Raw genomic sequence first — 12,619 nt, 5'->3', positions numbered from 1 at the left:
TGAAAGGCCCCCCCGTACCTTCCCCGACCTGTCCAAGGGCTGGCTTGCCTGGGCTCCCCGCAGCTGCAAGGCGCCCAGGCAAGCCAAGGGAAGACATGGGGTGTGGCCTAACATGCTAATGAACTGTGCTGTCAGGGGTGTGACCTAATAGGCCAATGGTTTCTGCTGTTGGGTGTGGCCTAATATGCTAATAAATTCCTGCTCTTAACCAAGTTGCCTCTTCGGACTGATGTCTGGCTTCAAGTTTGTCAGTCTGAGGTCCTTCCCAGAACTGTGAAACGTGATCCTTTAACTGCTGACCAAACCTAAAATCTTCTGCGTGCAAAGCTTACGCTCTGCCGCTAAGCTCCAAGCTCTTCCCTACCTGCCCGGACACAGCAAATCCCCGTGCTTTGTTGTGTCTGTTGGCTCTCTTTCAAGACTCCAGGCTCCTTCAAACAGGGCTCAGGTGTGGCCCATTAGACTGCACCTCGCTGGGAAGGGCACACCTGCATGGTGGTTTTGGGTTGTCAGCAGCCTGGAGGGAAGAAACGTCCTGCCCCTTTAACAGAAGCCTAATGCGTCTGTATGGGCAGGTGAAGTTTTGCACCGCGTGGAGGTAAATACTATCCCATTATTAAACAGAGAGGACATATTTTTCCTCCAGGGAGTTGGCAACGGCAGTCCTTATGCAAATCCTCCCGCTTGGTCAGCTGATATGAAACTGGTTCTTCAACTGAGAGCCAGTCTGGTGTCGTGGTTAAGTGCGCGGACTCTAATCTGGGAGAACCGGGTTTGATTCCCCACTCCTCCACATGCAGCCAGCTGGGTGACCTTGGGTCAGTCACAAGTTCTCTCAGAGCTGTTCTCTCAAGAGCCGTCCTTGAAAGAGCTCTCTCAGCCCCACCTACCTCACAGGGTGTCTGTTGTGGGGAGGGGAAGGGAAAGGAGTTTGTAAGCCGCTCTGAGACTCCTTCGGGTAGTGAAGGGCGGGGTAGAAATCCAATCTCTTCTACTTCTTCTTCCCTCCTCCTCCTCCTCCTTGTGTCAGCATGACTTGCAAGCTTGAGCCCTAGAACAGCGGAGTCATTCCCTCCCTCTCTCCGGAAGACTGCGGGTTGGGCAGTTGTGTGGGTGTTGAGGGGGGCGCACGAAAGATGCCTGTCACGGTGAATGGGTAGAAAGAAGTATGAGTCACTTGCAGGAATCTAGAGAGAGTGTTTACTCTTCCTTGTAATCAATCAGTCCTTCCTTTTTTTGGCAAAGGCCATTCTGACTTAATTCAGAACGATTAATGTGCGTATAGGCAAAGAACAAAAAGAAATAAGACCCACCTTCCAAGTTAAACACAGTTTTCTAAATAGATAAACCTTGTGCCATGTGTCTGTAATGCATCTTGCAAAAGACCAAACTGTATGGGATCCCCAAAAATCTTACACAGACCACTTCAGTGAATGTTCATCTGCTAACATCCGGCATCTTGTACCCCCCCCCCCCCCCCCGGTTATATGAAAATATGGGTTATTTTGCAAAGATGCCTGTGTTGTTCAAGTGGTAACGTAGCTCTTGTTGCCCCTGCTGTGACTTCACATTTTGTGACCTTGGGATCTCCTCTGTCAAAAGGGGAAGCGGTCTTTGCCCGATGTCTGTCTTCTCTCAAGGATGAAAGGGAGAAAGCCAGCAAGTTGCTGAGTGGACCCAAAGTTACTCAGTTCAGTGGTAATAAAGCGACCTTTCTGGAGGACATCCGCAAAGTGAGTAAGACCACCCTCTCGGCCGTTGATCCCTTCTGGTGTGCTTTTGAACTGTTTTGATCAGTGTTCTTCAATGGGCATTTTGTATTAAGAGGTTTTGTGCGGCCCTCTTCTTGTGTAGTTGTGTGTTGTTTTTCTGCTGGTGTGTTCTTGCCTTGAAGCCCACTAGCAGGGCATGAAGGCAAGAGAGCTCTCTCGCGTCCTGCTGTTGTGTGGTTTCCCCAACGGGGAGTTGAGGCATCCTCAACAGGAGCCCTTAACCTGAAAAAGAAGGGGTGTGCAAATCAGGAATTCTCTTGCCTTTAAGGATGCTGTACACAGAGCATGAATGGTCAGTCAGTGCTGTTAAAAACATAAGAGCCTTGCTGGATCCGACCAGTGGTCCATCTAGTCCAGCATCTCATCTTACACAGTGGCCAACCAGTTCCTCTGGAGGGCCAACAACAGGGTACAGAGGCCAAGGCCTTCCCCGATGCTGCCTCCTGGCTCTGGGATTCAGAGGTCGACTGCTTCTGAATGTGGAGGTTCCTCCCAGTCACCATGGCTAGTAGCCACTGATAGAGTTATCTTCCATAAATTTGTCTAACTGAGAGCCAGTTTGGTGTAGTGGTTAACTCTAACCTGGGAGAACCAGGTTTGATTCCCCACTCCTCTACCTGCAGCTGCTGGATGACCTTGGGCAAGCCATAGTTCTGTCAGAGCTGTTCTTGAAAGAGCTCTCTCAGCCCCACCTACCCCACAGGGTGTCTGTTGTGGGGAGGAGAATGGAATTTGTAAGCCTCTCTGAGACTCCCAAGTGAAGGGCGGGGTATAAATCCAATCTCCTCCTCCTCCGCTGTGTATGTGTGGCTGTCACTGCATCCTCTGGTAGCGAATTCCACATTTTAATCACTCTCTGTGTAAAGGAGTATTTCCTTTTATCATTGCTGTATCTACTGCCCATCAGCTTCATTGGGTGCCCTCTGTTGGGGGCAGTGGATTGTTTCTGCTGGCTGTGGTCCTTAGTAAACGCTTGACCTTGCCGTTCCCTGGAGCTGCCCTGGGTGAGTGTCCTTTCTCATCTCTACCTCTGGCTTCCTTCCTAGGCCCTCTATGCTTCGAAAATCATTTCCTACACGCAGGGCTTCATGCTGCTGAGGCAAGCGGCCCAAGAGTTTGGCTGGACGCTCAATTACGGTGCCATTGCCCTCATGTGGCGGGGTGGCTGCATCATCAGAAGGTGAGCGCAGAGTGCGAATCCCGTGAGGGGAGGGGCCGTTTATGAGAGGGAACCGTCCTCTCTCAACTTGGGGGCTTGGCTGCTGTGTGTGTGCAGAACAGGAGAAAGAACACCAGGCATGGGACAAAATGAAGGTTCTGGTTTCCTGAGAGATTCTTTCTTTCTTTCTTTTTTGAAAAGCAAGTGTCTGGCTCTTGAGGGTGGAAAGGGTTGTCAAGTTGCAGCCAACCTATGGGGACCCTGTGGGGTTTTCAAGGCAAGAGATATTCAGAGGTAGCTTGCCATTGCCTGCCTCCGCGTAGAGATCCTGGACTTTTTTGGTGGGCTCTCATCCAGATACTAAGCTGGGTTGACCCTGCTTAGTTGCTGAGCCTCTGGCTCTTATGGCTGTCCAAATGCACTTGAATCTTGTGTGGAGAATGCCCACTGAAGTCTCACTGAAGAGCCAGTTTGGTGTAGTGGTTAGGCATACGGACTCTAATCTGGGAGAACCAGGTTTTATTCCCAGCTCCTCTACGTGCAGCTGCTGGTGTGACCTTGGATCAATCACAAGTTATTTCAGAGCTGTTCTCTCAAGGGCAGTTCTCGAGAGAGCTCTCTCAGACCGACCTTCCATCACAGGGTGTCTGTTGTGGAGAGGGAAGGGAAAGTTGATTGTAAGGCGCCCTGAGACTCCTTTGGGTAGTGAAGGGTGGGGTGTAAATCCAGTCTTTTCTTCGTCTTGGTAGCGCAACTGTGTTTCTAGCAGATGGGATGAGGGATCAGTGGAGTGCATAATTCAGTATGATCAGCAAAATCAGAGTAAAACTAATTCCATTTTAGTGCAGCCAATTCCATTTAGGAAATGCCAGGTCCCTACTTAATTGAGTAGCTGTGTATTTTTCATGGTGACATGTAGGAATTTAGGATGTGCCAATGCTCCCTCTAAGCTGTGGAGTCCTGTGAGCAAAAATTCTGCTTTGTGAGTTACTGGCATTAAAGTTGTGAGCGAGCGATTTGGCTGCTGCATAAGTTAGTTTGCTCTGGAGCCATCCTTCCTGAGCTGAGACAAAAACTTGTGAGCTAGAGGCTAGAAATCAGTGAGCTAGCTCACACTAACTCAGCTTAGAGGTAACAGTGGATGTGACCTGATAACTTGATTTAATCAGGCAAGTTTTAATTGGTTGATCAGTTATATCCTGCATGGAGTGTGCATATGATTAAACTAGTAGTTCCCTGCTTGATTCCCAAACCGTTTGGTTCTGGACCATCTACTCTGCTATCTATTCTGCACGCTACTTTGTGTGTGTTCTTTCCAGTGTTTTCCTGGGGAAGATCAAAGAAGCTTTTGACCGCAGTCCTGACCTCCAAAACCTACTGTTGGACAACTTTTTTAAGACAGCAGTGGAAAACTCACAGGTGCGTTTCCCATGGAAGAGGAGGGACAAGAAGGGAAGCAGATAATAACCATCTGAAGGTTGCTTCAGAGATGTGCAGAAAGAGTCTGTGTAGTGCAGCATTCTGCATTATCACAGTCTCAGCTTTACATGTCAAGTCTGTGGACTTTATTGCTTTAAAGGTGCATTTGAAAATGTACGGGCAGTGATTGGTGAGATCTCTTAACGGTATTGGCAGTGATCAAGAGCAGCTGTCCCCAGACTTTTTCAGCCTGTGGACACCTATGAGATTATGATACAGGGTGGTGGGCGCGGGCGCAAAATGTCTACCACGGGAGGTGGAGCTAGCCACAGAATGGCTGCTGCAGTAAGCAGAGTCTCACACACACAAAGGAAGCCTTAAGTACAGGGGAGAAGAGGGCTAGTTTTAAAAAAATAACTGAGAAAGATAATAAAATCAACTCTGTGGTGGCAGATGCTGCTGAGACATCATTATTTCAATCTGCCAAGCCAATTGGATCTCCACTAGCTAGTCAAAAGCCCTGCTGGGCAAGCACCCCACCCACTTTTAAAAAACACTTGGTGGGCACCCACGAGCACCACGTTGGGGACCCCCGATCAAGAGGGTGTGATTTTGATGATTTATGCAACATGTAATCTATTCAAAAGCAGAATTTGATTTTCTTTCTTTCTTTTTCTTTTTTTGTAATTGATGTTTTTATTAGAATACTTAGATACATAGATATCAATTCATTTTACAGAGTTTCTCATACTAATATCAGAATAAATGCCAATATCTATATATCTAATAGCCAAGGCGCCCCCTGTGTGCGGATATCTAAATCCGCACACCGGGGGTACCTGGGGGGCAGAGAGATTTTCCTGCACATTTGGGGCAATCCCTAGATCTGCAGAAAAATCTGAAATCTATAAAAAACCTATAGGGGGGATACTTAAATCCTCCTAAAAGTAAAAGAGCATTCCCTGCTCATGCGCAGGGACCGCTCTGAGAACTGCCTTGCCGTTGGGGAGGGGAGAAGGCTTGGCCGGCCGCTGGCTGTGAGCTGCTCAGCCCTTGTCGCCACTATGGGAGGGGGGGTGGAGGAGGCTTGGCCGGCCGAGCTCAGGCCTCGCCACTGTTGCTGTGGGGAGGGAGGTTTGGCGGGCCCCGCAGCTCGGAGCTGCACAGGCCTCGCCGTCGGGGCCAGGCAGGGGCGGGGAAGATGCCATATTAATCATTTCTTGCTTACTGTTCTGTGTGTTCTTTATCTGGTTACATAGATTTAAAAGTTACTAGTAGTTAATCTCAGTTCTACTCTTTGTTTTACGAGAAAATACTATCATGTTGTCTTAGGTGTATCACAGTCAGAGTTCACCTGTCTTATTTTGTATTTACTTATATGCCTGGTAAAGTTTTGTCTGCTGGATTCTGGAGTCTACAGTCCTCCCCCTTCTCGGTTCTCAGACTCATTTGTAGAATATTTGTAGGCTTGACAGTGACATATTCTCCTTCTTTATCTCTCCCTAAGGAATCGTGGCGACGTGCCATCTGCACAGGTGTCCAGGCTGGTATCCCAATGCCGTGTTTCACCACTGCGCTCTCATTCTATGATGGGTACAGGCATGGCACTCTGCCGGCTAACCTGATTCAGGTAAGCAAGTGTGACAGTATCTAATGGACGGAGACTGTCCTGAAACTTGTTCCGCATTTATTTCCTTCCCCTTAACAGTTGGACCAATTTGAACACACATGAATGGACGTATGAATCTGCCATTTACTGAGTTACACCATGGTCCATCATCTCACTGCTGTCTCCTCTGTTTGCCAATGGCTTTCCAAGTTCTGAGAGGTCTTTTCCAGTTCATTGACTCAAGAACCCTTAAGTAGAGAGGTCTGGGTTGAAATGTGGAACTTCTGCACTCTGCCACTGAGCTACAGCTACTTCAGTTGAGACACCATAGTCTTCCTGCTCCCCAGATTTAAAAATAATTTGAGCAGGAATTTGTACAGATTTCGTTTAACCAGTCTGGTAGCTTACCTGGTTGAACTGATTTCACTGTATTTTGGCAGCTTTGGTTTTCAAAGCATTGTTGTGTGTGTAATCTCTTGCAGGCCCAGCGCGATTATTTTGGTGCCCATACCTATGAACTGTTGTCACAGCCGGGCAAATTCATCCACACCAACTGGACAGGACATGGGGGTACGGTGTCCTCTTCGTCATACAATGCCTAGCAGTAACACTGAAGTGAAGACTACTGTAGACTCAAGACATTCCTTTTGTTGGCTTCTCTGTTCCTATGGCACTTTTCCCCAATAGCACATTTGTGAACTTTTGTTAAAAAATAAATCCTTGTTGCGTCTTGTAAGGAAGCCAAAATAAAAACTCCATTGACAGATTATATTCCACGCTTCTTTGACGTATTTGGTGAGCTTCACTTTACATATAACAGAGAGACTCTGTTCCCCATATGTTTATCTCATCCCTCATCCGCGATTGGTGTATGTAATTCTTCCTTCTCCCTGTGGGGTAACTTTAGCAGCAGTAAACTGATTGGCCCAAGGTCACCCCCATGGTAGCGTAGGGATTCTGCATCTCTGTTGACTAAGAATGTCCAGTGAATCCTCGGCAGAGGTAAGGATCGGCTCCATTTTTACCAGACTGGAACATCATTTTCAATTGAGACTGGACAGGATGTGACGCATTCAGTTTAATATTTCTTGCTGGAGCTGTGCCACACCCATAACTAACCTTTTTGTGATGCTGGGACAAAAAGTATGCAAACTGAAGAAGGTGGATCCAGATAAATAAATACAGGATATTCTACCTAATTGAAATCGTGCCACTAGCATGGGCTCAACGCCACTGACAATATGAACAACCAAACATCACCACACACAAGTTAACCTATTTATTGATTTTAATTGGATTTCTAGACCGCCCTCCCCCCCCACAGCAGGGCTCAGGGCAGGTTACAGCACAAAATATATACAACTAATTTAAAACAATTAAAACATGATTACACAGTATTAAAACTTGTACAAAACATTGTATGGTACAACTCAGGATGGCAGTCGGGTACAAATTAATAAGTGCTCCCCAAAAGACTCTCAGTGTTATGTTTCAGTCTATTTAATTATATTAAATACTAATAAAAATAAGTGCCTGCTTCTTGAACAGCTGGAATGCTGGAAGAAGGAAGCGGTACTTGTTTAATAAGAATTGGATAGAACATTCAATGGAGAGAGGCCTTTATATTTTCCACAATAAAAGTTAAGAGACCTTTTTATTAAATAGAAGCTGGACACTAAGGCAAGGGGTTTGGGACCATCCTGAGAGGACCACGTCTACAGCACAAACTCCTTGTGGTTTCAGACATGAGCTCTTCCTCAGTACAGCTCTCCTAAAACTAGGATTAAAGGACATAAATCAATTGCTGACTCAGGGCACCTTTCCTGAGTCTCTCAAAGAGGCGGTTGTCTGCCCACTACTTTACAATACCATCCCTCCAGAAAAGTGTTGTGGCTAATCATCGCTGTGTGTCTAATCTGCACTTTTGGGGCAAGGTGATCGCGAGAGTAACTTGTGTGCTCCACTCTTTTCAGTCTGATTTCAGCTCGGATTATGGGACAAAGATGGCTGCAGTGGCTTTATTTGATGATCTCAGTCTAAATCAGTGGTTCTCAACCTTCCTAATGCTGCAACCCTTTAATACAGTTCCTCATGTTGTGGTGACCCCCAACCATAAAATTATTTTCGTTGCTACTTCATAACTGTAATTTTGCTACTCTTATGAATCGTAAGTATCTGATATGCAGGATGTGTTTCAGTTCCTAAGACCATCGAAAATTTGTGTTTTCTAATGGCCTTAGGCGGCCCCTCCTTTAATACAGTTCCTCATGTTGTGGTGACCCCCAACCATAAAATTATTTTCGTTGCTACTTCATAACTGTAATTTTGCTACTCTTATGAATCGTAAGTATCTGATATGCAGGATGTGTTTCAGTTCCTAAGACCATCGAAAATTTGTGTTTTCTAATGGTCTTAGGCGGCCCCTGTGAAAGGGTTGTTCGACCCCCAAAGGGGTCGCGACCCACAGGTTGAGAACCGCTGGTCTAAATGTAGACAGAGGCTATGCCTTTGTGTTTCTCCTACTGGATTTATCTCCTGACTCTCTACAAAGCCAACTTGGAGACTCCAGCTGGTACAGAATTCTGCAGCTTATTACCAGGAGCTAGATAAAGCATGCATATTATACCCATTTTGCAGTCACTCCATCTGCTGCCCATCAGTTACCAGGTTTGATTCAAGATACCTGGCCAGCACATACAAGGTTCTTCATGGCGTTGGACTCTTGCATCTGCAGGACGTCTCCCCTCTATGATCCACCATGACAGCTTCACTCAGCCGAGCAGGGCCTTCTGTGTGTGCCATCCTGCAAAACAGCAATATCAACAACTGTTTGCACACATGCCTTCTCTGTAGTGGTCCTCACCTTGTTGAATGGCCTGCCCAACGAGGTCACGAAGGGCCGTCCGCTTCTGGCCTTTCACAAACTATGTAAAACCGAGTTGTTCAGGACATTTTTATAAAGGTAATAGGCTCTATTATAATGGAATGGTTCAGGAATATGCTTTAATAAAGGGGAAGGGACTGTGGACTATACCATCTGTTGCTATGTATTATCTTCTCTTGCTACACTGTATTTCTCCTTACATAATACCATTTCCTGCATTGTTTAACACATCACGTAGAATACTTTGTGTCAGATTTCTACAATCTTAGTCCTATTGCATAATTGATTAGATGTCTCATCCTGTTGGGTGCATTGGTTTACATTGTGTAATCCACCTTGGATCGGTGAGAAAGGTGGACTACAATACAAATAAAAAAACATCAGAGCTGCAGGAGAACTTGGAGGCAAGAACTGAATTTAGGACAGCCTGCTTCAAATAACCTTCATGTGCATAAGCTAAAACTGTAGTCCTCTTTATCTTCTAATTTGTACTCCGTGGTGTGGTTGGTTGTACTCAATGTCTTCCTTACTGGCTCAGTGGCAAAACTATGGGGACATCAACATTTTTTTAAAAATCAGTTTTGGTGATGACTAGAGAGGCTAAGGCCTTAGCAGCTTTGTTAAACTGCAATAAAAGCCTGTCATCTTGTACATGGACTCCTGCAGATTAAAGGTCCATTTGGAACAAAGAGAAAGCTAGTTCTGGGGTGGGAGGTTAAGTCTATCAAATCCCACATATCAAAGAATGGTGACAGAATCTTTTCAATAGGCATTTTGCAAGTGATGCCTAACTAAACTCTTTACTGCTTGGCAGTGATAACCTGAAGGAACTTGCTCTCCCCAGTGTGGTCTTGCAACACTATTAGAACCTGTTTTTCTAGGGAACAGAAATCCTTGGTCTTTTAAATGGGTGGCATAGGGTTGCCAACCACAAGGTGAATCCTGGAGGTCTGGATTTACAACTGACCTCCAGACTACAGAGATCGGTTTGCCTGGAGAAAATGGCTGCTTTGGAGGATGGACTCTGTGGCACTGTTCCCCACTGGGGTCCCTGTCCTCCACAGGCTCCACCCCCAAAATCTCCAGGTATTTCCCAACCCGGAGCTGGCAACCATAAGGTGGCACGTTGCCTGTATTGTGGGCCAGCCAGGGGTCTGCTCCAGAGGGATGGAGAAGACCTGTAGCCCCTCTTGCCTGAAGTGAAGTAGACAGAGGTAAGAATTCAGAGGCACCCAAAGAAACTCATGGGCAGTAGATTAAGAATAGGCCAAGTATCTCTTCCCATGATGGCTTGTGGAACTCCCTGCCACAGGATGTGGTGATAGCTTAGCTTTAAAAGGGGGTTAGGCTAGGTCCATCAGAGGCTCTTAGCCATGATGGGTGAATGGGACCCCCACGTCTGGTGGCAGTTTATCCCGGAGTGTTAGTAGCTGAGGGCAGCAGCAAGGAAAATTTTGGAAACTGCCCTGTTGTGTGTGGGTTGCCAGAACATCTGTTCGGGGAATAGCTAGGCTGTTGGTCTGATCCAGCAGGGTATATCTTCTAATGCTCTTGGAAAGTTTCCAAGCAGGGCATGCACTCTATCATCACGAAAGGCAAACTTCCATTAGTCTATGAAACCTGAAGAATGTACAATTTGTCAGGAGAGAGGATTATGGCTTTTTAAAATTCAATCCATAACTCTTGCAATGGGAAACAGTGGCATCTAGTGGCCAGTTCTTGGCATTTCATAAGAATAGGCGTGTTGGATCCTGGCGCTTTAAATCTGGATGGATATATATTTTTAAAAGCTGAAATAAATGCAGGGGTCATTTCCTGCAGGAGCGCACAGGAGCGGAGCTCCGGCAGTAAAGAGCCCAGGGGGCAGGCACATGCAACAAACCCCACCCCCTGCTCCCAGCAGCCCTCAGTCAGAGCAAGAAGCAGCCAGGTAAGTTGCAGAGCCGGCCCCCTGGCCCAAAACAGTCCAGTGGCACCTTTAAGACCAAGTCGTATTCAGGTACAAGCCCCTCCTCTGCGAGGGGCAGAACTGCACGTCCCTCCCCATAGCTAGCAATCTAAAACAGTCCAGTGGCACCTTTAAGACCAAGTCTTATTCAGGTACAAGCTCTCCCTCCTCTGCAAGGACAGATCTGCACGCCCCCCCCCCCAATAGCTAGCAATCCAAAACACTCCAGTGGAGCCTGAGCGGTGGGCGTTGCCTTCTGACACACTTCCGGTGAGGTCAGGGTGTGTGGCATATGCAAATAAGTTATGCTAATGAGCTCCTGCACCTCTTTTTCTACGAAATGACCCCTGAATAAATGTATAAATGGTTTTCTTTGTTTGCATGGCAGGTGGCAGAGACTGGTGGTTTCATTTTATTCACTTCATTTTTACCCTCTTCCCTCCCCCAGCATAATTTCCCCTTCCCCTGTCTATTTAACCTGTATAACAACTTATAACAGACTTTATCTGAAGAAGTGTGCTTTGTACACGAAAGTTTATACTGCCAATAAAACTTTGTTGGTCTTAAAGGTGCCCTTGGACTCAAACTTGTTGAAGAACAACCCTGTATCTGAAGAAGTGTGGGCCTAGGGTTGCCAGCCTCCACATGGTGGCTGGAGATTTTCTGGGACTACAACTGATTTCCAGGCAAGAGATCAGTTCCCAGGCTGCCAGTACTATGGAGGCTTAGGGGGGCTCTGCCCCCTTTCTTAAAGGCACAGCCCCACAAGAATTTATCATGTGAATGCTTTTTCCCGATCATTTTAAAACTTTTTTTAAAAAGGTGTGTGCTCCTTTAAGCAGAGTGGGGTGCTGTAGTTGACTGATTCTTGCACTGAGCAAGGGGGTTAGAATAGGTGACCTCTAGAATCCCTACTGGCTTTCGAGCAAGGGAACCTTTACCTTTACCTTTTTATCTAGCTGGATCAAGGTGGGTCAACCCGACGGGCGGATGAAGGCTCACTGGCGCCCTGAGCACTGACCAGTCTTGGTGCCACCCCCCTTTTCCACACTGACTCCCAGTCCATTTTAGTGGTTGGCCTGTCTGACCAGATATACGAGGCAGGTTGCAGCAACACAGACTGTATGAACTAATCTTTTTCACCCTTTCCCCAACTTTGTGGTGCCCCCTTTGGCCCTGGTGCCCTAAGTAGGGGCTTAGTCTGTTGAATGCTTAATCTGCCCCTCTGAGCCTGAAGCAAGGGAACGAAAAGTTAAAGAGTCCCGTGTGGCACTGTTGAGACCCACAAAGTTTTAGTCAAGGTACACTCACTTCTTCAGGTGCAATGAAATGGAAATTACCAGTCCTTGCGTATAGGTAGAGGGACAGCAGTCCCCTGGAGAAAAAGGCTGCTTTGAAAGGCGGACTCTACAGCACTATGCCCCACTGAACTCCCTCCCTGCTCCAAACTCACCCCTGGCCAGGCTCCACACCCCAAATCTCCAGGTATTTCCCAAACTAGAACTGGCAACCATAGCCTGCACACGACAGTGCGCGGGTCGGGCCGCCGGGAGGGACCCCACCTCCAAAGTGCGTGACCTCATCACGTCAGGCATGTTGCGGGGGGACGCTCTGTCATTCGAGGGAAAACACTATGGTTTGCCCTTGAATGATTGTGGCCCCGCCCCCAACGTGCCCTATGTGATGACGTCACTTCCAGGTGACATCATTGCGGTGCGCACACTTTGCATGCGCACAAGGAGACTCCCAGGGATGTCCTGGACCCCACCCCCACCCCGCTATTCCATAAGCAGGACTTGGCAACCCTAGCTCTGACAGAAACCGCTCT

General features: G+C 47.2%; 1 protein-coding gene across 1 annotated transcript in view; it reads left to right on the top strand.

Moving 5' to 3' along the window:
• PGD (phosphogluconate dehydrogenase) overlaps window positions 1–6,732 on the top strand; it is a 19,753-nt gene extending 13,021 nt beyond the window's left edge. Inside the window, exons 9-13 of the mRNA XM_015427823.1 lie at window positions 1,603–1,733; window positions 2,819–2,952; window positions 4,251–4,350; window positions 5,858–5,980; window positions 6,442–6,732. Of these exons, the coding sequence (XP_015283309.1) occupies window positions 1,603–1,733; window positions 2,819–2,952; window positions 4,251–4,350; window positions 5,858–5,980; window positions 6,442–6,561 (608 nt within the window). The 3' untranslated portion in view covers window positions 6,562–6,732. The remainder of the gene's footprint in view (window positions 1–1,602; window positions 1,734–2,818; window positions 2,953–4,250; window positions 4,351–5,857; window positions 5,981–6,441) is intronic.
• The last annotated feature ends 5,887 nt before the right edge of the window (window positions 6,733–12,619 follow it).

This window comes from Gekko japonicus, unplaced genomic scaffold (assembly GCF_001447785.1).
Source record: "Gekko japonicus isolate JY-2015 unplaced genomic scaffold, Gekko_japonicus_V1.1 scaffold586, whole genome shotgun sequence".
Taxonomy (NCBI): Eukaryota; Metazoa; Chordata; class Lepidosauria; order Squamata; family Gekkonidae; genus Gekko; species Gekko japonicus.
This window is presented reverse-complemented; position numbering and strand designations above follow the sequence as displayed.